The sequence below is a fragment of the Megascapheus bottae genome, chromosome 6, assembly GCF_031878675.1.
Source record: "Megascapheus bottae isolate mThoBot1 chromosome 6, mThoBot2.hap1, whole genome shotgun sequence".
In the NCBI taxonomy this organism is placed as follows: Eukaryota; Metazoa; Chordata; class Mammalia; order Rodentia; family Geomyidae; genus Megascapheus; species Megascapheus bottae.
The window spans coordinates 39,759,197-39,784,611 of NC_143514.1; the positions used below are offsets into that span (position 1 = coordinate 39,759,197).

The 25,415-nt window shown below is 37.9% G+C and overlaps 1 protein-coding gene and 1 pseudogene across 13 annotated transcripts in view; one reads left to right on the forward strand and one right to left on the reverse strand.

The window, feature by feature from the left end:
* Sgip1 (SH3GL interacting endocytic adaptor 1) overlaps nucleotides 1-25,415 on the reverse strand; it is a 170,048-nt gene that overhangs the window by 40,536 nt on the left and 104,097 nt on the right. For 7 of the 13 annotated variants that reach the window (XM_090334668.1, XM_090334657.1, XM_090334659.1 and 4 more), the window contains 6 exons: nucleotides 15,427-15,451; nucleotides 14,451-14,502; nucleotides 12,831-12,916; nucleotides 7,887-7,979; nucleotides 4,659-4,733; nucleotides 1,803-2,303 (listed from right to left, as the gene is read on the reverse strand). In XM_090334668.1, coding sequence (XP_090190794.1) covers nucleotides 1,803-2,303; nucleotides 4,659-4,733; nucleotides 7,887-7,979; nucleotides 12,831-12,916; nucleotides 14,451-14,502; nucleotides 15,427-15,451 — 832 coding nt within the window. The remainder of the gene's footprint in view (nucleotides 1-1,802; nucleotides 2,304-4,658; nucleotides 4,734-7,886; nucleotides 7,980-12,830; nucleotides 12,917-14,450; nucleotides 14,503-15,426; nucleotides 15,452-25,415) is intronic. The other 6 variants (XM_090334664.1, XM_090334661.1, XM_090334667.1 and 3 more) reach the window with 1 other exon arrangement.
* On the forward strand, nucleotides 9,051-10,355 carry LOC150061689 (eukaryotic translation initiation factor 3 subunit E pseudogene; annotated as a pseudogene).

Consider the following 25,415-nt stretch of genomic DNA (forward strand, 5'->3'; position numbering starts at 1 on the left):
GCTTGAGAAAGCCCAAGGATAGTGCCCAGGCCCTGTGTTCTAACCCTAGGAGTGGCAGAGAGAGAGCGAGAGAGAGAGAGAGCGAGAGCAAGAGAGAGAGAGAGAGAGAGAGAGAGAGAGAGACAGACAGACAGACAGACAGACAGACAGACACAAAGCAGTGCATTCTGCTGATCTTGAAGATGACATGCTAAATTGGGTGTTCAAAGCAGATTGGGACATTTAGTTACCAAACTTTATGGCAGTACCAGGAAAACATGGTAATTAAAGATTAAAAACACAGATTGGAGATCAGACAGACCTAAGTATCTGAACTTTAAGTCTATCACCTCCAGCTATGTAAATGTGGGCAGATTACTTGGTATTTCTGAGCCTTAACTTTCACATCTGTAAACTGGTTAAACTAGCAATAATGTACCACATGGAGTTCTTTGAGGCTATAACAATGTGCATAAAGCATTCAGCATGGTATTTAATGGAATAAAATCGTAGCTTTTTAATTGGAAAAATAAAAGCACTCACAGGTTCTTTTATTTTGGAACATGACACAGAGTCATGTTTTCCAAACTTATTTGAGTATTGGATCATTTTCCTTTTTCAAAGGAGCACTGTGGGCACAGTTAATTATGTGCAACATTGTTTTTGTGAGTTGTACAAGAGAGACCCCAGCCCTCCATGATCTATGGATGCTGTCATTTTTAACAAGCAAAGATGCGTTTGTAAATTCAGAGCAGCTTTGGAAGGCCTTACCCAGAAAGAGGCAAAAGGATGAGTAAATAGTAAAATACAGATTGGTACCTTCTTTCCTGTCTTTTACTAGATTAAACTACCTCACACAAATGGGAAGGAAGTAGATGGTGGAGCTACTGAAAGGTACTTAGGCTGATTCCACATGTACAGGTGCCAAGGCCCTGAGAATCTTGACAGATGAACCTGAGCAACAGAGAAGTAAATGATATGGAACAGATGTACTGGAAAAAATCTTGATGGTTCTTTGGAATGTATGGCAAGCGTTTCTGCCCTTCCATTATGATAAAACACAAGAAATGTAGCTTCAAATGAGGAAAAGAAAATGTCAAGTTCAATGTGAGAGTTTGCACTGAGTATCCTAAAAATATGTATTTCACATAGCTGCTCTTGCCCTTCCCTTAGAATCAACTTCAGAGCTGGTTGACTGTCAGAAGGTGAGATCAGAGAATAGATTTGATTAAGCAGCCCCATTACACGGGAGATACAGTAAGCCAACTTTTTCTTTCTTTCTCTTTCAAAATTTCCCTTTCAAGTTTTGCACCTTCCTCCCCACCACATAAGAAACAAAAGGAGTTTGAACATAGCTTCTCTTCTGAGAAAGACAAAAGAGAAAAGGGAAACAAAGAGAAAAATATAGGCCTCCTTTTCTCTCCTATTGACGTACAAAACCTAGAGCCCCTGTGGGCATTTAACAGGGAAATTAGACATGTGACCTGTAACATCCTGGCTATGAAATCTGTCTTTCTAGAACCTTCTTGAGCCTGGAACCAGGCCATCCCCCCAGCTTTCTGTCTGAAATGTCACTTCCCTACAGCAGGTAGTGGCAGGCATGGGGGTTGGGAGGGCAAGACAGAACACATCCACAGACTGGGACCATGACGGCGAGCATTCCGTGCACTTGGACATGCCACAGGGCCACAGGACACCCAGACCAGAGGAAGAATGGCTGAAGCCCTAAAGCCAATTGCCAGGCAAGAGGAAGGTGTTGCTCACACCACAGCAGACACAGCCATTCCTCGGCACACGAAGCACACTCAAGCAATAAGACGTACCACTGGTGGTCCCTGTACCACTGCCCGAGCCAGGTCCAGGGGACGAAACCACAGTCCTGTAGGTGGGTGGTGGTGGGGGAGGTGGAGTTGCTCTCTGTCCCATACCCAAATCTTTAGGAGATGAGATTGTTTCTAAGTAATCATCTTTAATGAAGGTCTGCTCAGCGACTTTCTTCTGGACTTCTTCTAAATTGAGCGGAGATGGTACATTGCGTGTAGGACCAGCAGGTCCCTGGGACTCTGAGGGGCCCGGGGGGCCTGGAGGGCCTGGAGATGGGGAGTCAGCTGGGTTTTCGGATGCAGCTGTTGGAGATATCACTGTTTCCCTTGGAGTCAACTCTGGAGTAACGTGTTCCGGGGACGTATCAGAAAAATGGACCCACTTTTCTTCAGTGTTAATGGCAACAGACTTGGGGGACAGCACTGGGCCAAAAATGCTGTCCAAGTCATTGATGGACGGTAGTTTTTCAAGTTTGGCCTCTGTGGCTGACTGGTCATTTCCTGCAGTTAAAGTAGTGATTTTAAACCTCGAATTAACTTGGTTTAACATGATCTGTATGAGGGCTATAAGAGGGAGGGATGAGGTAAAACCGGGAAACACATTATCCTGTGAGGTGCCACAGTGGGCATGACCTCATGATGTAAAATTATAATTAGTAGATTGGGACTGGAAGGTTCCCCACCTCTATAATAGTGTGAGTGAGTGTATTTTACCATATAATTTACTCCTTTGCAAGGGGACCACAGTTGGCCACTTGGCAAGCAAAATTCGGAGGAGAGTCCCCCACTCAAGGCTGCTCACAGGTGAGGAAGGGTGATTGTTTTGAGAAGCAAGTGATAGGTAAAGTGCAGAGGACACAGGGAGAGTCTGGAAATCTGGCCTATTGAAACACACAGGGCACAGAATTCAAGGAACTGATCACTGAAAGTCACCCTCAGACATTATAAGGATGGAATATTCTAGTATGTTAAAATAGGTAAATTTCTGGTGAAACTAGAGAGAACATCTATTAGTTTTGTGAGTTTTTTTAAACATATCACATTTAGCTCAGGTCTCGGTTTTGCTTACATCAGAAATACAATGGAAACATTTAAGAGATCTCTTCACTTACACATGTACACACACACACACACACACACACACACAAACATCTCCCTCCCCCCGAATAACATATACATAGGTTAGCACTACTTTTTGGAATTGTTACAGATAGACCCATTTAATAGAGAAGGATATCATAAAATATTAATTTTATTTTCTCACCAAGTCTAAACTGTTAACCTCAGAGGCATAACTATGATAGGTATCTACTTGAAGTTATGATATAGAAAAATCTATGTTTTGCTTAAAGATTATCATTAGCTTTTTGTTTTGTTTTGTTTGAAATAATGTCTTGTTTTATAGCCTAGGCTTTGGACTTGAGATGTAGGTAATGACTATTGTTTTTAGTTTAAATTAATAATGAGAGAATAAGTCAAAACTAGCTTCTATAACTTGGTGCGAAATATTTGATACTGCAAGGCGTAAGAATTTTTTTAAAAAAAACAAACAACTGGGCTGGGAGTTTGGCCTAGTGGTTGAGTGCTTGCCTTGCATGCACGAAGACCCGGGTTCGATTCCTCGGTACCACATACATAGAAAAAAGCCAGAAGTGGTGCTGAGGCTCAAGTAGTAGAGCTCTAGCCTTGAGAAAGTCCAAGGACAGTGCTCGGGCCCTGAGCTCAAGGCCAGGACTGGCAAAAAACAAAAAAACAAAAAAAACCCCAAACAGCCCTTAAATTATTCAAATTAAAAACTAGAAAGCCTAATCAAGCCTCTTTACTCATAAGTCATTGTTAGGCTATTAGAACTGGCTTGGTATTTCATTATTTCCAACTTGAAAGGAATTAACTTTCAAGGTACCAAGTCTATATAGATAAATGGGATAATATTTTGCGTGGCCCGTAATATTTATAATTTTGTTGCTAGTAGGTTTATTTATATCTAACATAATTTATGGGGACACTGGCAGCTCAAATGGCTTTCCCTTACAAACACCTTTACTTATGAGACTGGATGCTTCTCTATCAGGCTTGAGTCAATATAAATTCCATGAGTGCCTGTGTCTTCCTTTCTCCACTGTTGATAAATATACTCTGCTCTGTACTTTAGCTCCCAGCTGCATAAATAGCAAGGGATGAAACGGCTATTGAATCCCAAATGTGACAAAGAGCCACGCTGTAGGGCTCAGCAACATAAAATAACCATTATGGCCTTTGACTTGCTGTCCAATAAGACTTGGCAGGTTATAAATTATCTAAATGCATAGTATTGATTTTAATAGATAGCAAAGATGTGTCTTCAAAATTACCTGTCTAAAGGATCTGGAGATTCCTTACCATATTTCACATTTTACATATCTCTCTGCCATGAGGTTATTAAATTCTTGAGTGAGTACTAAATGGAAAAATATTCCACCAATAAATGGTGTACTGCTCATCTTGGAACCATTATCTGCCTTTATAATTCTAACAAAATTTATATTGATTCTAGGAAAAATACAAATTGTGCCTTGAGACCACTCATTTAAAAATCATTAAATTGAGGTTAAACAAAGTGAGTGGTCAACTCAACAGTTGACTTTTTTAACATTATGATCTTTTTTCTCTCATTTTACGAGTAAAGATAGTCCTCATCATATGAATAATGAATTGAGACGTTATTAATTTTTGAGACTCTTGTAAAAAGTCCAAAAATCACGGATAGTGTTATATTGAGGTGCCCTACAATTTCTAACACTGCAGGAGCACATGGAGGTCTATGTCCTTTGTTCCATTGGCTGCATTGTCTCAGAATGGAAAAAACCCACAGATTACCTGGTGCAACTGTTAAGGGGGAGCCTGTTCGAGGTGGGGTGGCTGGTACATTTTTTGGAGGCAGTGGTGGAGGTGCTGCGGAGAGATGGGAAGTCAAGCGTTATTGATCATGATCTTCTAAATTATACAATGTACTGCAGACGGGCAGATTAGGGTTTTCATTCATATACCTGCCACAGGAAATGGAATAGTCATTAATGCTCTAAAGTTTTAAATTACACTTTTGTTACCATTATAGAGTTGTGCAAATGAATTACCATTCAACAAATCAGTTTATAACTGCAGTGCACAATGTCACCCCTTTCCTCACGCTTCCCATCCCTAGCAGCCCTTCCCCTCTTAGCCTCATAGGAAATACATGGAATATTGTGACTGTATTCTTCCCCCTCACTACATCTCTTCATTTTTCTACCTCTATTCATTGACCCCTGCAAACTGCAAAAATGTTTTTTTGAGTTCAAACATTCAAATTCAGATTCTTCTATTGTATGAGAGTAAGAATTACTTAACTGATTGCCAGAAAATAATAATAGCATAAATATTTCACTTATGGAAAAATTACTGATAAAAACCTGTATACCCAACTGAGATCTACCTCCTGTTTGGAAGCTAGAGAGAGCAGATTGAATCAGAATAGTCTTTGTCCTTAAACAATTAAGAGTGACAATGACTATGTCAGTTACAATCCAGGATGTCCTCATGGAAATGACAATAAGTCAGATGGTGGCATGTGTGAAGGCTTTCTAATCTAGTCTGGTTATTACTGTCTAGATTGAGTGCAGAAAACTTTCAAAATTTTGAACCCTAGAAGCAAAACAACTTGAATCAAAAGAGAATGAGCAGATTCCTTTGGTAAACATAACAGTCAAAGAAAATCCTAGACAAAGCATTACAGTCTCTATTACCACTGAGGTTCTTAATTTATAGATAAAGTCAGTGATTGGTGTTTCAACAGGCAATGCTTGTTTTTGTTCCTTTAAATATATATTTTATCATAATTGGTCATATTTGGTAGATTCAAGGATTCACATAAATTTCAGAAACCATACGAAGGTTCAGTTGTGAACCAAAGTGTCATCCATTCTTCCATATCATAAAAGCAAAGTGAGTTTGAGCTGGAGAGATTTTGCCAATCTTCTCTACCAGTACATTATAGGAATAGCTTCTTTCTGTAATCCCTCCTTCTTCTATCCTTAGTACTGCATTTTCTTTTAAACAGCATCCTGTCTCTCTGCACAATAAGCATGATTGACTGCTCTCTTCCTAAAGCCTACGTACCTGATGTTTACTTGTAGCCAACCAAAGGTCATGCTCCTTCTTAATAACTACCATGCAAAGTCAGTTATGGACACAGTGAACAAAATATTCCACAATAAATGAACCATGAGTTTAAAATATGAGTTTGTGATGTAACCACAAAATGAGCATACAATGCTCATCAGCTGAATAACAGTGTTTGCTCTGCTCATTGTAAACACAATATAAAAACATACAGGGCTGAAATACCAATACTAGGGTATTCAATACATCATTTCCAAAAACATTTCACTTGTGTTCCTTCTTAGCACTTAGGAAGAGGTTTCTAGGAACAATTCGGGTAGCTCGGATCTATAAACAATCTTTTCAAGAATTGAAGATATTTTTATAGGCTTTGTTTTCCAGTAGCATGAAGAAACATTCAAAATTATGCTTCAAATGCTTTCAAATGTATCTTCAGTTCAGGCTTGATGAAAAGGTTGTATCTCATGACTTTATTCAAAACATAGTCCCAATAAATTACTTGATGGTCTTTGACTATGAATCCTCTTCTCTCTCTCTCTCTCTCTCTCTCTCTCTCTCTCTCTCTCTCTCTCTCTCTCTCTCTCTCTCTCTCTGTGTGTGTGTGTGTGTGTGTGTGTGTGTGTGTGTGTGTGTGTGTGTGTGCCTGTTCTGAGGCTTGAACTTAGGATCTGGGAGCTGAGCTTTTTTGCTCAAGGCTATCATTCTAGTTGTGCCACAGCCACATTTCCAGCTTTTTGATGGTTAATTGAAGACTTGAATCTCATGGACATTCCTGCCCAGTCTGGCTTTGAACTGTGTTCCTCAGATTCGGCCTTCTGAATAGCTAGAACTACAAGTGTGAGCTACTGGCATCTAGCTTCTATGATCACTTTTAAATACCAAAAAGCAAAGACTTGGGAATGTTGAACCAGAAAAAGTATTAGTTGGTCTGTTTGTGAGCATAAACGAGTAAGAATACCTTCTGTGCTTATTACTGTTTTAAAATATCTTTCTTTAAGTCCTTCTATGAGGAGTGCTTCTGTATACAAGCTCACAACGAGCCGTCTACTGAAAGAATACAATTAAAAGGCCATCCTTCACCTGGTTTGATCAAATGAGCAAAACATTTAATTTAAACAGACAAATTCACCACAGATATGTGGAAAGGATGATTTAGACACTTACTTAGACAAGTGTTTTATTTAGACACTTGTACATGGTGGAAAAGGCAGGACTGATGGCTGTTTTGACCTAATTTTGTCCTGACCTCTTATTTCAGATGGTCTCTTTTATACAGCCTGTTTTGCTTGCTTTCTAAGCCATGCTTTCCTTCTGTAGCCTTAGTTGTTCTGGGACAAGCAGAGACTCCACTTGTCTTGTTTACTCTTTTAGTCACTTACAAAATTGAGTTTCTTTTGCTCACCTGCTAATCTAAGTTAATGAATGAGTGAGTGAGCCTGGGGAATGCCAGAAGACATTCCATGATTTTACTTTATTTGCACTTCTGCTTCAATAACTTTTCTTGTCCTTGTTATCTCTAAAGACTGTTTTAATAACATGTCTTCTTTTAATACCATACCATTGAAATGTTTGTTATGTATACATACCTTGTAGGAGCTATCTAATTTCACTGTGCAGACAGACAGTAAAATAAAATATTATTAAAATTAAATATATATATAAAGGTATGCATATATTTAATTATGTGGTATATAATTACATATATTCCACTGTAATATTAAAATCTTGAAGTGCTGAGAATCTACCCTCATAATGTTGAATCAGCTTGTTTTGTAGTTATTCAAAAAGTGAGGGAAATACACAATGAATTATGTACCCTCAATGTTTATTGCTTATATATTTCCTCTTCAATGTAAATTGTAATAAAAAGGAAATGACCTGCAAAAATCAAATTTCCACAAAAAAATAAGACATTTGTTTTGTCTAGATAGAGCAGACACAACTTACTTCCAGAGGGAAAAGGTCTTGTTAACTTTGGTGACTCCAGACTTGGATTAATTGATTGGCCTGACCCCCAGATCTCAGGCTGATCTAGAAGAACTGGAAAGATAGGAAGAAAATTTCTTAGAGCAAGTTCAAATAAGAAATTTCCCGAGACTAGCTATCTCTCTCTCTATCTTCTATCCAAATTTATTTTCAATTATATATAGTTCATAGTAACTGTATATGTACAAAGGAATTTTAATTCAAAAAGTCAATTTACACTGGCTAAAATGTCCTAGAAATTAGAACTTAAAATTTTAATTTCAATTTGAACTCACAAAATGTCTTGCCTCTACAAGGAGGTGATTTTTATTTTTACAGGGTGATTAATAAGTATTCTGCTCCTCATTCTTCTCAAGCACAAAATTGAAATAGCGTTTGGGGTATGAGGGCGTGAGTGAGTATCTATGTATGTATACACATTAATTTAAACTTTTTAAGGTAAAATCTGTATTTTCTTTTTGGTTGGTGATTTAATGCCTTTCTGAATATTAGTATACATACAAGTTTCATTTCTGGTGTTCTTAAAGAAAGTTCTAATGCATTTTGTAGCATTATAAAGAGAAATCAATTTTCGAATGCCTATTACCTATTTTAAGAAAACCAGAAAAAGAAACAGGTGCTCAGACACCTGAAGCAAATATAAGCATTTAGGTATTGCATCTAAAGAACACAGAATTTCACATTTTCTTCCCCTTGATATTTTCTTACAGCACAGTGGTCAAGGGGCACCTAAGTACACTTTCTCAGAAAGAACTGTTGTATTTTACCACAGAGCAGAGGCTGGGAAGTCAGTCAGACCTGGTTTCCAATGTAGCCTCTGGAGTTACAGAACCTCAGGCAAATCGTTTAAACCCTCTGAGCTTCCCTCCTGCAGTGTAAAGTGGGGATAATAAAAACAACCTCAGAAATTACTGAGCACACGGCTGGGAGTTTGGCCTAGTGGCAGAGTGCTTGCCTAGCATGCATGAAGACCTGGGTTCGATTCCTTGGTACATGCATAGAAAAAAGCCTGAAGTGGTGCTGAGGCTCAAGTGGTAGAGCTCTAGTCTTGAGAAAGTCCAAGGACAGGCAAAAAAAAAAAAAAAGATTTGCTAAGTGAGCAGGTTTCCTCTTTCCTTCGGCAAGATGGTGAAGTACGACCTGACCACTCGAATTGCGCACTTTTTGGATCGCCACCTGGTCTTTCCGCTCCTGGAGTTTCTCTCGGTGAAGGAGATATATAATGAAAAAGAATTACTTCAAGGGAAATTGGATCTTCTCAGTGATACCAACATGGTAGACTTTGCCATGGATGTGTATAAAAACCTCTATGCTGATGACATTCCTCATGCTTTGAGAGAGAAAACAATCACAGTTGTTACCCAGCTGAAACAGCTACAGGCAGAAACAAACCCAATTGTGAAGATGTTTGAAGATCCAGAAACTACAAGGCAAATGCAGTCCGGCAGGGATGGTCGAATGCTGTTTGACTACCTGGCAGACAAGCACAGATTTAGGCAAGAATTTTTAGATACACTCTACAGGTATGCAAAATACCAATATGAATGTGGAAATTACTCAGGAGCGGCAGAATATCTGTACTTTTTTAGAGTCTTGGTACCAGCAACAGATAGAAATGCTTTAAGTTCACTTTGGGGGGAAACTGGCTTCAGAAATCTTAACGCAAAATTGGGATGTAGCCATGGAAGACTTCACACATTTAAAAGAGACCATAGATAATAATTCTGTGAGTTCTCCACTCCAGTCTCTTCAGCAACGAACTTGGCTCATTCACTGGTCTTTCTTTGTTTTCTTCAACCACCCCAAAGGTCGAGATGATATTATTGATCTCTTCCTTTATCAGTAGCTTAATGCAATTCAGACAATGTGTTCACATCTTCTCTATTTGACTACTGCAGTCATAACAAATAAAGGTGTACGAAAATGTTGGCAGGTGCTAAAAGATCTAGTAAACGTTATTCAACAGGAGTCTTACATGTAGAAAGATCCAATTACAGAATTTGTAGAATGCTTTTATGTTTGATGGGGCTCAGAAAAAGCTGAGGGAATGTGAATCAGTGCTTGTAAATGACTTCTTGGTGGTTTGTCTTGAGGACTTCATTGAAAATGCCCACCTCTTCATATTTGAGACTTTTTGTCGTATTCACCAGTGTATCAGCATGAATATGTTGGCAGATAAACTTAATATAACTCCAGAAGAAGCTGAAAGGCGGATTGTGAATTTGATAAGAAATGCAAGACTGGATGCCAAGATTGATTCTAAATTAGGACATGTGGTTATGGGTAACGAAGCAGTCTCACCCTATCAGCAAGTGACCAAGAGTCTTTCTTTTAGAAGCCAGGTGTTGGTCATGAATATTGAAAAGAAACAATCAGAATAGTAGATCAGGGGCTAGTAATTGGGCAACCCAAGATTCTGGTTTCTACTGAAGAACTGAAAACGTGGAGAAAGCATAAAGAAAAGACAAAATAATTCAACTGTCATATAAGCAGTTAACATACTTGGTATAAATTTTGGAGAGTTTGAATAAAGTTGGTGGGGGTTAAAAAATTACTGGTAACATTGTTGAGTAATAGTTGGAAACATGCTGTGCGTAAAATGTACATAGAATACATCTGTGGCCAGGCCAGGAGCATTTGCCATGCATTTTAGTTCTCATAGCACCACCATGTGGTTGCTATGAATGGCACTTTCAGGAGGGGAATCTAAAATTAGAGTGGTTAATGATGAAGTAACGTGTTCATAGCAAAGTAATGGAGCTGAGCTCCCATCCTGGTATATCAACTCCAACATACAAATTCCTGTCATCTGAGGCCTTTTAGATGAGGGATAGGAGAATCAATCAAAAGGAGAGTGAGTAGAAAGGAAACAATATATGGGATATTAGAAAAGCTAGCATGGCTGGCACAAAGGTTGAGACTATGTGGAAATCCAAGGGTTAAATCACCTGAAAACCAATCAAAGCAGGCTCATTGACAGTCTAGAGGTGCTATCTCTCCTCTTTATCACAGGCCTCAAAGGTGATCTTTGCTCTGTTTTGTTGTGCAGCAATATTACTCTCATGGATTCAATGTGGGATACCACTTTAATTTTTAAGGGTTTATGTAAAGTTTTCATTTATAAATGGAATATCTTAAAGAAGCAGATTCAGTTTCAGAAAATCAAATTCAAACTTTGGTCACTATATAATTATGTCATTAAGTTTGAGACTGACCACAGATAAGTTATCAATACAAATGATAGTCTTACTACAAGCTCATATTTTTGGAGGGATTCAAATTTAGCTACATTTATTGAAAATATTCAGGTGAAGCTGAATTCCAGCTATTTCCTTGATCCATTTTTTTGTTTACTCATAGTAAAAGAATAGTAGCTTTTCACATGGCACCAGTTCTCTCCAGTGGGCATTAGCTGAAAGTGATCTAGAATCTCCTCTAGATTTTGCTCTTAGAATAATTGGCAGAATTCTTTTGGCTGCTCCTGCTGTCCCCTTTCTTCTGATTCTGCTGGTAAGATTGCTGAACAAGTCCTTTGGAGCATGGAAGAGCTTTCCTGGCCTTCCATTTGCCTGTTAATATGAATCAACTAATATTCCATTCTTTTATTTAGTATACTTTGAAGATTTTTGTATTTTTTGTGCTGTTGTTTTATTACAGTTTACCTACTCATTATTTTCAAGCCTTGTGTCCTTACTATTTAAGAAAAGTCTCTCAATGGATCCTAGAAAGACACTTTTATATTGTCCCACAGTGTTCTTAAGGAAACCACTTTTTATAAAGACATTCTATATTATCAGACTGAGTTCCTGAAGATATAGGCATTGGACATAAGTACATTGCCGGAATGGATTAGATTCTAAAGAGATTATTTTATGCCAAGTGTTTATCATTTATAGTCTCAAACATGATTAATTTTAAGGTTAAACACAAGTGTAGGAATAAATATTTAATAGGCATGACTAACAACAATGGCAGCCATGAAAGTATGTCTCTCATAACCTGGTCATTTTAAGTTACTAAGTGAAGTCATTTTGGTGTCCCAAGCGAACAATCAAATTGAAACTTCCACTGAAGTGGAAAAGAAAGCCAGTGCAATCAAAGGGGTTAGTTTACCAGTGCCAGTGACCATGATGGGTGCAAGGAGGTCTAGCTCCTCCCATGCTCCTGCTAACTAACCCCTCACATGACAGCCATTGGCTTCATAAGCATTTACTCCCTGATAAAATTTTGTGTAGATTTGTCTTTTTCTTCCTTTTTATTTTGGCAGTCCTTGAGCTTGAACTCAGGGCCTTGGGCTTTCCTTAAGGCTAGTGCTCTACTATTGAACCATAGCGCCATTTCCAGCTTTGTGTATGTGTTACTGAGAAATAGAACCCAGCACTTCGTGCATGCTAGGCAAGAACTCTACCACTAGGCCAAATTCCCAACTCTGTATTCTTCTGTCTCTCTCTCTTTTTTGCCAGTCCTGGGCCTTGAACTCAGGGCCTGGGTACTGTCCTTGGGCTTTCTCAAGGCTAGAGTTCTACCACTTGAGCCAGAGCACCATTTCTGACTTTTTTCTGTGTATGTGATACTGAGGAATCAGTACCACCATAGTGCTGGGCAAGTACTTGACCACTAGGCCAAACTCCTGGCCCCTGTATTATTCTTTTTACTTAACTATTTTGAGGAGTGAACTTGTGAGCCATTACATATTTCTAGAAGTAAACTTTCTAATCCAAAAATGACCGAGGTCTGTCAATTAATTCTCTATACTTGACAGAACATCTAGATTGGAGTTCTACTTTCCCATATAGATCTCAAGGGAGATGAAGAATATATTTTAAAATATACCCATTTATTTTAGATAAGTTACACTTCCATGAAAAGAAGAACCAATCGACAGATGCTTTGTGTTTTCCATACCTTCTGTCTTCTGTCCATCGAAAGCTGATTCTAATGGTGGGCCGAAGAGGGGAGCGAGGGCCACAGTGTCATCAGGAGGCTTTTTGCTAAATCACACACATGAAGGCAAATGGCAGAGAGAAAGCTCAAATCGTGATGCTCAAGAAACATATACATGCTTCCCAAGATTGGTCTTCGTTAAACAAGTGTACACTTTTTGTGTATGTATTTATGCATGTATGTGTGTAAAAAGGTTCCTGTAAGTCTAGAATGCATAATATAAAATGTAAAACATGTATGGGAGTATTGGTAGGAAATAAGATCTCTAGTTCTCACTAGAAGACCAAGGTACTCATTAGCCCAACAGAAATCAGCCAAAGGATAAAAAGTTTCAAACTGTCATAGTTCTCAATACCTAGAGGAGATAGTATCAGAGACAATAGAGCGTAGAGAACCTCATTTCTATTCTAAATTTTCAAGACCATTTATATCTATCATATCTACATATCTCTCTATATAACATATATATTATAGCAAATATTATATATAATATGACTAGCTCTCTATCTCTGAGCCACATCTCCAGCTCAGCTTTTTGTTGATTACTTGTTCATGACAAGTTATGAACTTGTCAGCTCAAATTGTCTTCATATCATGATCCTTTAGATCTCAGACTCCTGAGTAGCTATGATTACAAGTACAAGCCACTGTTAACATTTCCCTGTTTTTAACTTTTAATTAGTTTGCTTTTAAGTCAGGGTCTTTGCTGTGTAGTGTAGGCTAGCCATAAACTCTTAGATCTTGCTTCTGCCTCCCAAGTGCTGGGAGTACAGGTGTGAACCACCATGCTCACTTTAAAAACCCATTGAAAATTGTTCAGGAAGTCTGTGTTTAAATAAGCAACTGGGGTGTGCAGCTTCTAATTTATCCTGTCCTCCCATTTAACACCCCAAACCAGTGTGTCTCAGAGAGCCAATCTTGAGATATTAGAGGAACAGATAAAGTTAAGCAAAACCCTTCTTCTTTCTCCTTCCTAATAATTCATCTGTACTTATTTTTTAAATCTGTATTGATTTTTAAGAAAAGAAGGCACAACATTCTTCAATTCTTCTCCAGACCCAGTTCTCCTTATTTAGCTTAATGAATGTGCTGAGATGTAAAATGCTAAGAAGAGAGGAAAAACCTGAAAGAATATATTCCTGAGGCATATATTGTGAAATACAATGTTCTGCTAAAAGGAGAAAATACGGAATAGAAGATTCTTTGGATGTGTGTGAATGGTAGACTGTACCATGACATTGTATCCAACTAAACAGACTTCTCTTCATAGGGCAGTGTAACTGTATTTTAGATCAGCATTCCAAAAATCAAGAGATCTCCTTACACAGAACTTTGATCTTCTCAACTGAGAAGACCACACATTGTGATGGACAGTTACTTTGAATAGGTGAAGGCTACTTTCCCAATATTCTATCATGGGCTACACTTAGGAGAAAAGATAACATTTTTGGACCATACTATGATGCATATATCCATTGGTAAGGCCTTCATTAGCATGAGCCACAAATGTAACCCAAACGGTATTTGCTGAATTACTCATGATGCCTCACACAAAACGCAACCAGTATCTTTCATGCTCACCTTATAAGTTCTGGAGTTGGAGTTGAACGCCTGGGTCTTGCCACTTCTTCACCTGATGCAGAGGACAAAATGCCCTTTTAGGTATATATATATTTATTTATTTATTTTACCAGACTCTTCTGGTTTGTCATATGAACTACGTTTGGAAACACTTAGAGATTTACGTCTCAGTAATAAACGACTCAATATAAAAACTTCACAATGCAAACTTCTTCTCTGGCAATGAGATAGCCATATATTTGGCATATAAAGTGGCTTTTTTTTCTCCTGGCATTTGTACAGGTTTATTAGCCAAGGAGTTACCATGAACAAGCCATCAAATAGAAACACTGTACCCTGCTGAGCTTAATGGCATAGCACTAGTTCTCAGATGTCTGCTGCCTTGGCCGGTTCTGCCTCTCAATTATCATAGAAGAATAATAAGCCAGGCCATATACACATAGCACATGAATCTAACATTCTCTGCCTTTTATTTTCCGGAAAATGCCAAGAAGATGTTGACTCTATAACTAGGGACCATGAATTTATATTTCCTTAGATTGTGTTACATGCAACAGAGGAATCTTGAAAAATTTAATTTTATACCTTACCTCTACCATAACTAGATTCTACTACTTTGGTTGACACTTTTCATACTGAACCACATAAGAATGGATAACTTGCATCTACCTTTACTTCTTTCTTCCCTTCTCTCCTCCTTTATCAAGATATACTTATTTGATTAAATTATTTTTGATACTTAAGTGATATATCAAGAGCTGACAGATGTAGGAAGAAAATACCAATGCATTTTCCCAAAACATTGATTATTCATAGGTACTCTTATAACAAGAATCCTTTGCTGTAAAAGTAAAAAAAATAAGCTTCAAAAAATCAAGCCTAAGAGTATATAATTCATATGCATATATGCTCCAAGATCCAAGGAACTATCTTGCTTGAAACTGTACTCTATTTCTCATAACTAAGATATACTTACTGGATAAGTTCCTTTTAATTGCACCCTAGAATTAGAAATAGACACTATGAGGCTTAAGACCATACATACGTTATGTACAATATGTATTATTTCTGTTATTGCAATTAAACTGGCTCAAAGATATGCAGATGGGGAGAACAAAATTTGAGTTGGAAATGCATTGAAACTGGATTTTGTAGACCCACAAATATAAATCAGCTTTTTCTTTTACTCAAAGGAGACAGAGAAAAAGGAAGGCTAAATCGTAAGTCAGCCAATGGCAAAACCCCTTACCTGGTTTGCTTTCGTAAGTTAAAGATAAGCATTTCCTAGTCTATTAGAAATAAGAACTTTCTTGAACACTAACAGATAAAAAGATAACCACAAGTTTAACGTGCATTTGATGTTTGACAATTCTAGGATGTTTGTCAAAGTATTATCTGTTCCTGGTCAGGTGATGTTTCTAAGTTGCTAGTAGTAATAACCATCGGTTAACCAGGACATTAAAAAGATAAAAGTGGCAAATGTTAAAGGAAAGGAAGGCATGTTACCATCTGCCACTGACTCGACCATTTTACTCAGGGAGTTAGGAACCCCTTCCCATCTTTCCTTCCAATTTCTTCCACCTTCTGGCCACCAGGTCACCAACCACCAAACAGGAGTCCTTTAACCGAAGGAATTGTAATGCTTTCAGAAGGCAAATAACCCAGGCAGGAAATGTCTTTCCATCACATGGTTGAGATCATAGAAGAATTGAATACATTCAATTAAAAATACATTTAATTAAAATCAGAAGTTCTGAAAGGTTCTCAGGATGGGATGCTCCAGGAAAGAGGGTCACTGGCAGGACTGCCTCATGGGGAAGGGTATGACTTGCCATCAGACAACGTTAGGGGCACCACTGAAGGCTGGGAAAATGGCAGCGTAAGGGAGAAATCCAAGGGGCTAAGGCCATGAATGAACTGTTACCAAACACACACTTTCTCTCCGTAGTCACCATTGTGAGGGCTGGACCTCATGGTTACAGATGTTTTCCACTCATTCATACCGTTCACAAGTCAAGAGACTTAGCATTTCGGTAACAGAACTATCGGAAGCTTCTCTTCTTCATCACTAAGTACATATCAGAAATTTTAGTTCTACTTTGAACTGGTTTATGATAAAAGGGCAATTTGAAATGGAATAGATCCATGAGGGGCTATTTATGCATTTTCCTTTAGGTGTTTTCAAGTGACTGGCTTAATTTCTCAAACAATACTTTCTGGCTTGTTCGCATAAAATTTGAATTGGTTTCTCTTTATTCTGTGTGTCAGATAGTTATTATATTATTAGTAAAATTTTCTGGTAAGTATGATCATTGAAATCTGCTAATGGGCTGCTAAATAATAAGGCACTGGTCTATGAACTCACAGATAAAACTATATTAATCAGATCAAAGGGAATTGATACAAAGGGTTTATTTCATATTGTCATAGAGGAATAACTTTGCATTGAGGAAACATGGTCACTAGTACTGTGAGAACTGATCCAGATGTGAGGGGATTCTAGGACTGATCTTTTGTTCTTACTTCTATTTGATTTATTATAAATGTAATACCTGCAGGACATCTGTGCCTCACACCTGTAATACTAGCTACTCAAGAGGCTGAGATCTAAGGATTGTGGTTTGAAGCTAGTCCAGGCAGGAAAGTCTATAAGACTCTTATCTTTAATTAACCACCAAAAAATCGGAAGTGAAGCTGTGGCTCAAGTGGTAGAGCACTGGCTTTGAACAAAAAAGCTCAGGAACAGCTCCCTAGGCCATAGGACTAAAGCAAAACAAACAACAATAACAAAAGAATGTAACAACCAAGTAGCCAAGAAAAGTAAAAAGCTTCTTTTGTATGTATCATTTCTTAGGTATGTCAATTAAATGAATAGCTCTTTATTAGCACAGTCCCTCATGAATGAATTAGCACAGTGCAAGCAAATACAGAAGAAATATGCAAGAAAATCCTGTTAATTCTTTATAAAGTATGAACAATTCAGAAAGAGTAGATATTCAAATGGTGAACAGCAACAGAAAAGAAAGTTCTACTGTCAGTTGGATGCATCAGATAGCCTCTGATGACCCAGTTACTACAACATAACCAATCCAGAACAAGGTTAAGCAATGTCAGCTGCACAGACCACATTCAGAAAAGGGAACATCTTGAGTTGTAAACCTTCAAAGGGTTTCTATCAGAGTGATTGTTTGTCACTCTTGTGTCTATTGTGAGTCATTTTGTTGTGAATCATCTTGCTCGTTTTGAGCTAGTTTACTCTTTGAGAGTAAACTGTCACAATCGGCAAAGGCACCTAACAGCTTGGTTAGAATCATTGCACCTCAATAGCAGTTTCTGAAGATACCATCTTCAAACCACAGCTGTTTTCTTTAAATAAAGAACCTCCAAATTGTCATCTGGGACTGAGTATGTGCCTCACACAGTAACAGGCCTGGCACAGGCCTAGAATATCTCAGAGAATAATGATTTTAGTTTCATATCATCTCTTTAATGGACTAAGTAGACTGGGTTATTTCAAACACAGCAATTACTCCTTGTTTTGCTGCTTTAAATTCTTCATAATCTTCATTTATTTATCTATCTGTTTGTTTGCTAGCTTTGCCAGTCCTGGGGCTTGAACTCAGGGCCTGAGCACTGTCCTGGGGCTTTCTCAAGACTAGCACTCTACCACGTGAGCCACAGCACCACTTCTGGCTTTTTCTATGTGTATGGTTCCGAGGAATCAAACCCAGGGCTTCATGAATGCTAGGCAAGCACTCTACCACTAGGCCAAACTCCTGGCCCAATTTGTCATAATCTTGAAAATGAAAAAGACAGATTTCTCCAAGGATATATCAATGTCAGTAAAAATCTCCATTAATGTACCCTACCAAAAGTTGTCTATTGTCTTTAGTGATTCTATGGCAAATTAAAAGTACTTACTTTTCGCATTCTCAAGATTGAAATTTTAAGTAGGTATCAGTGTATAGTGACCAAAATGTTGTATGACCCAAGGCTTTAAAACAATATGGCATAAAGATAGAGTCCTTTTCTGTTGTTCTTCCTTCTCTACTCCACCTTCTATTACTTTGCTTTGAACATTTATGGTATTTTCTGGCCCATCTGCAGTCCTTGTATACACACACACACACACACACACACACACGCACGCACGCGCGCTCATCCATATACATTTTTCAGGTCTAGAAATAGTATTTCCATGTATTCACTTAGTCTGCTATGGAAAAGTGCTCTGACAATTCTAAAACACTCCCCTGACTCTTAAAGAGCCACAGGCTTCTAACCAGTAAGTCTAATGCACTTGCCTCATTTATGCTGAGTTATCATAAACAACAGGAAACCAACCTGGCCACCTTGCCTGAGCAGAAAATATCTCTATACGTGTTTAAGGTAAAAATGTTGAGAGTTCTTACCGGGCTGCGCCTCTGTGATCAGCAAAAAGGAAGAGAGAACAGATACCTAGTCAGAGAATGATGGATCAGTCAACGGGCTTGGGTGAGAAAAGACTGCAAAACAGCTATCAAACAACATGTACTCCAACTGGTCAAGCTGGAGGAATATAGGCATTGTTGTGATTAGAGCTTACTTAAGCCACAAAACCCCCTGAAGAACCCTGAAGAGGAACTGTTGCATAATATAGCTTTGCTAATGTGAATGCCCCAGAAGGCAGAAAGGTACACAATCTTTATTGATAGCTTTTAATGTCTTGCCATAGGAGTTTTTCTCCAGATTATTGGTGGGGGGGATATGCTTAGATAATACAGGGAAAATTGCTTCCCTGGGCTATAGGGTATGTGTAAGAACAATAGATATAATTTATTTCCCATAAAGCTAAGGCCTGAAGGGAATTTCCACAATACCAGTGGGAATTAGAGAGCCTTCTTCTTTGGAGTTTTCAATTGAAACACTTATTTTAAAGTAGCTATCCAGAGGCATTTTAATTTGATGTGTTAGTTTATTAGTACAATGCATCTTGAGCCAGGTTGACCCATTCAGAATTCTCTTTCATCTTTCCCAACCAATTCCCCCATACATTTTCTCTTTAGTGTTCTTTGGACTGTGTGATTCTGAGACTAAAAGAAATCGGTTGGTGGCCTGGTGGGTTGAGCAGCCTCTATCCACGGGTAGGCATGTGATAGAGACAAAGAAGAACATTGAAAGCTGCCTGACCAGATGCTATCTAAACAATACAACAGACACCTGATGATTTCTCTCTTTTACTTTTCCAACCTAGATGATGGCTGATACAAATGTTCCCCAACAAGCTCTGATTGCTCTCCCTGGTTAGCATCTGTGGCTGGACCAGGAGTGTTAGGAGGTGAGTGTGGAAGGACAAATCCAGGATGTGGGATAATGCAGAATTCCTTAGAGAATAATTGCATCAACTCAGGACAGGAGCTCACATGAAGAGGAATGGCCATTCTTTCCAGCTCACAATCTGGTGTCCTCGTATACCTGAGAGAAGTCCATGAAAATTTTGTTCAACTGCCTCTGTTCAACATACAGAAAGTGAGGCTCTGAAATATATAGCTACTGAATTAGTAGAACCAGAGATGGAATTTGGATTTTGAATTTCTCATTCTTTCATTCTTTCTTTGATTTTAAGTATGATATTGTTGGCTAACATCCAAGAGTTTATTTTTCTGAAAAGTTTTATAGGTAGCTAATTAGTTTTTTCATAATAATTTAGTTATTTTTGGTAGCCATAGGGCTTGAAATGAGGGCTTGTACTCTGGCCCTGTGCTTTTTTTTTCTCTCAAGGATAGCACTCTAGCAGTTTGAGCTACAGCTCCACTTCTGGTGTTTAGATGGTTAATTGGAAATACAAGGCTCACCAACTTGCCAGCCTTGGCTGGCTTTGAATCACATTTCTCAGATTTTAGACTTCTTTGTATTTTTGCAGGTACTTCTTCATATTGAGTCTACATATATCTATATCTATATCTATATCTATATCTATATCTATATATATCTTTCAGTGTGCCGGCTACAAGTTACATCAAATTAGAAAGAAAATCAAAAAGGAAATTCTATGACAAATGTATAAAATATAGCCAACAAAGAAATAAAAGTGACATTTCTCTCAACAGAAAATTATGAGAAATAATGGAAAATAGAATGGAGATTGCAACCACACAGAGTTAGACTCCAGCAATGTAAGAACTTTGGTCAACTGAAAATTATACAAAGTACTTTTCAAAGTCATTTCAAATACTCAAGTTGTGTGTTAGTTCCTAATGGGTTAAAAAACTCATTTTTAATGAATAATTTGTGATTATGTTTTTCTTGTTACAGCAACTCTATTTGATAACATTTTGAAAAATTCATTTGGGATTTTTTTTTCATCAGGGACTAGTCGTTCAAATTTACATAATTACAAGCTGATTAACAAGAATCCAATGACACAGATGGTCTGATGGTCCATAATTAAGAGCCACATGTGAAAGGGTATCAATGTATGTGAATTAATGCACCTTCTATCTGGCAAATATCATGTAACCCTTTTACTAATTATAATAAAAAATACTGAAAAAAAAAGAGCCACTTGGATTTTTCAAAACAAGTATTTCCAGAAGCCAAATGGAAAACTGCATCAGGATCACTACTGATGAACTCTACTGAACAAAAAGTTCAGTAAAATTATTTATTTATTTGTTTATTGGTTGGTTGGTTGTGGGGCTTGAACTCAGGCCCTAGGTGCTGTCCCTGAGCCTTGAACCACAGCACCACTTCCAGTTTCAGAGTGGTTTATAGGAGATGAGAGTCTCACCAGACTTTTCAGCCTGGCTGGCTTCAAACTGTAATCCCTAGATTTCAGCCTCCAGAGTAGCTGGGATTATAATTGTGAGCCATTGGTGCTGGGCTTATTTGCTTGTTTGTTTACCCAGTAAAATTGTTACCAGCCTATTCTGGGTTCAGGAGTGTGGTCTAGTGGTAGATTGCTTGCTAGCATGCACAAAGCCCTGGGTTTGATTCTCAGTACCACATACACAGAAAAAGCTGGAAGTGGTGCTGTGGTTCAAGTGGTAGAGTACTAGCCTTGAGAACATCCCAGGACAGTGCAAAGGCCCTGAGTTCCAGCCCCAGGACAGGCAGAAATATTTTATTCTTTCTCCTACTATTTCCCAAGACTTGGAAAACATTTAGCATTTTTGCCTTTATTGTATCAGTATATAGAATTTTCATCCAAGTGGAAGAAAATTAATTTAGTATACGGTCTTATATATTCTAAACACTGAACGATCTGAATCCAGGTACTTGGGATGGAAGAGCAGGTGGTATGGAAGTCAAGGAAAATGTCAGCCATGATGTTCGGATGAGTGACTACTATGTCTGCCCTGCAGGTCTTTGCCTGCCAGGACTAGATATTCAGGGAAAAATCAGCATCCTGATACTCTTTTATAAATTTCATATGCTCTCCTTGTTAAATCCTGGCTTTGTTTTCAACTGTATAGCCAAATAAAACATGTATTTCATTATTTAGAGTCTGCAGGAGGACAATTTGTCTCTGATTGCAGGCATTTGAATTACACATAAATTCTCATGATATCTGCCACCGAGATTATTCAAATAGACTTTACAATTAGCCTGTTTATGGTCTGATCAAATTTTCTACACTCCCATCTGAGCATGAATTCAACTTTCTTGGTTATCCAATACATTCTGAAGAAGGTTTAGGAATTATTCCTTGGAGAAATGTATCCTCTTGGAGAAAACTCTTACTTTTCATTTTTAAGCTATTTTCAAACTAAGCAATCACTGCTAATTTATGATTTGGTCATTAGAATGAAGCTTTTTGCTTAGAATATGTTTGTTTGAAAATTTACACAGTTTTCAGTATGAACATGCTTCCCTAAAAGAAAATACAGTTAGTTATTCAAGCCCTTATAATTCCCAGGGTTTTGACATTCCTACATCATATACTAGATATGCTTTGTTATTTTTGTATCATGATATTATTTTAAATTCAGTTAAAGAATTCTCCAGTTTCTTTTAATGCTGGAGATAGAACCTAGGTTCAATCTGTTTAATTTGCATACAATAGAAGCCCTTCCCTTCACCCCAGTCAGAATCCCTTAGTCTTAGTCAATGTGGGTAATTGTTTTGAGAGATTTGTAAGATATAACAAAACACTTTCTTGCTTGCCGAATTCACTAAATAATCAGCATTCCAGATTCTGAAGTTTCAAAATACCCCTCATTTGCTAAATTCAGTGCTATAAGGAAATAGAAAAAGGAATAATGGACTACATAGTATCAAATATTTTTATGTAGTGTAGTCATAACAAATTATATTCATGTTATAGAAAAGAAGTAGAATGTCTGAGCATCATCATTATTATTATAATCTTTGCCAACATTACTTTTTAAATTTTATTTCCTTTTTTTTTCCCCAAATGGAACTGGAACTTGAACTCATGCTTGGTAGGCAGGTATTCTAACCAATGAGTCATGCCTTTAGCTAGGCTCACAAATGTATGCCACAGCATTAAGATCTTTGTTGAGAAGTCCCTTGAACTTTTCTGTTTAGGTTGGACTTGAACTTTGATCGCAACAATACCAGCTTCCAAAGCAGGGAAGGATTCAGTCATGAGCCACCATTTCTAAGTTTCTTATTCCTTTTTAAATGCTTTAGAGTAAAAATAAGCTACCTGGTAAGCATCCTATTTGTCCACCCACCTTGTCCATCTTTAAATTTGTTCCTGTACATCATACAGAATCTCTCTACTATATCTGATCCAAAAGGTTCCAATGATCATCAGAATCTCCATGTCAGAAATGAAACAATGACCCTGCTAATAACCAGCATATCCTTCAGAGGTAACCAGACAGCAGAACCAACAAGATGGACATAGCCAAAGAATAATGAGGCAACAGGTTGGGAAGAAGACATTCCTGAAGACATAAATGACAAGAAAAAGGTACACTTGATGCTAAGATCACTGTAAGGCTGACTGGAAGACAAACCCTCTGAGGAAAAGAGGATTTCAAAAGGACCATCGGCAAATTTCAGTATTTGGTATAGCTATATTTGGTTAATTCAGAGAATGATTCAGGGTCGAGGAGAAGACATGATATTGGCAACATGAAAGGAAAGGCTACTAAAGAGCACCAATCCTGTTGTACAGCTCCATAATGGGTAAAACACAATTGATGCTCTGTTACAAGAAGCTTAGTAATAATCAGGATAATCATAAAATACAAGATTTATTTTTGGGAAGCAAAAAGACCCGGGCCCACATTTTTGAATAAAAATAATATTTGGATATCATATATTATTTTATGCCTTCCACTTCTCTTTCCTGCTTCCATAGAGACTTTGTTCAAGTGCAGCCTCTTCCTGTCAAGCTGGACAAGGCCAATGGGCAAGGTAAGAGGTCCACTCTTTTGCATCATCCCCTTAGGTGAGCTAAGTAGAACAAACCAACCACATTTTGGTGTTCATTGACATAGAAACATGTTAGTATTTTATAGGAGCAGTTACATCTGCTAGTCCATGCATGGAACCTTCTGGGAACATATTACCAATAAATTAGGCAATGGGGAAGAGAACATCATTTATGTTTCCTTCCCCCCTTCTTGGAGATTTGTTCTATATTGTTAAGTAAAAATATGTAGCTATATCATATCATATTTGTGGTGCCACTAAAAAATCATCTCTTAATTTGAAAATAAAAACATTCAGTGGTGATTTACATTATAAAGATTCCCCATTCTAGTCTAGCAAGAATATTTTTATTCACTACTGCAAAACTAATAAAATTAACGATACAAATCCTAAGTCCTCTAGATACCCATTTCCTGATTCCACATCATGACCATCACCAAGCTTTACATTCAATGAAGTTTTAACTTAAGAAATATTTGTCTGACTCATAGTATATGTATTCAGCTAAACTAATTCAAGAGGAAGCTGCAATACTGTACATCTTGAAATGGTTGTGGCTCAGGTGAAGCTTTATGAAATTACCCTGCAGCCCTTAATCACAGGGTTGTAAAATCACTTAGCAACCAACTTCTGTTTTTCCCCAGGTGGCATAATTAAGACCTTGCCCTGCTTCTCAAAGGTTTGTTTTTAAAATCCAAAACCTTGTTTAGGTGTTAAACACAGGCAGTCATTATATATGTAGACGATGAAAATGAGCAGAATACATGTTTGGTCAAAACATAGAAATGACTTATTTCTTACCGGACTTTTCCTCTAAAAGCGAAAGCATAGGGAGAAAAAAAAAGAAAGAGAAAATGAGAAAGATGACATGAATCTTTCAGAAGAAATGTTCAAGAAGGACCTCACTTAAGGCATCTCTGCAAGGCATGCTTTCTATAAATCCTCCCTGTACATATCAGATGCAGTTGCTTCTAAATCTGTCTTATACCTGTAATCCTAGCTACTCAGGAGACTAAGATCTGAGGATTGTGCTTCAAAGGCGGTCCACACAGAAATATCTGTGAGACTCATATGTCCTCTCCAATTAACTACTAAAAAAGTCTGAAGTGGAGATGTAGCACAAGTAGTATAGAGCTAGCTTAAAGCACCCAGACCCTGAGTTCAAGCCTAGGACCAGAATACACACACACACACACACACACACACACACACACACACACACACACACACACACACACACAGAGCAACTTGTTTTTGCCTCACAGGGCCTAGGTATGGCTTCTACTGGGACACATTCTAAGCTTTCTTTTGAATGGCTTACCTTCATCAGACAAGTTTGTCCCTTGAAAATAGAAGTTTGTAATATTGGAAGAAATTAGAAAATGGCATTGATGTATCTTAGCCAGGGATGGTCGTGAAAGTATAACACAAGCTTTCCCCACCTCCCCAAACGCTAATTGCATCTTTTTCTGTCACCATCAGTTCTTTGATCACATGTTTTATTTCTCCTTCCACTCTATGGACAATTCCCATTCTTTCCCTGGTGAATGATCATTGATCCCTTAGGAAATTCTCTTA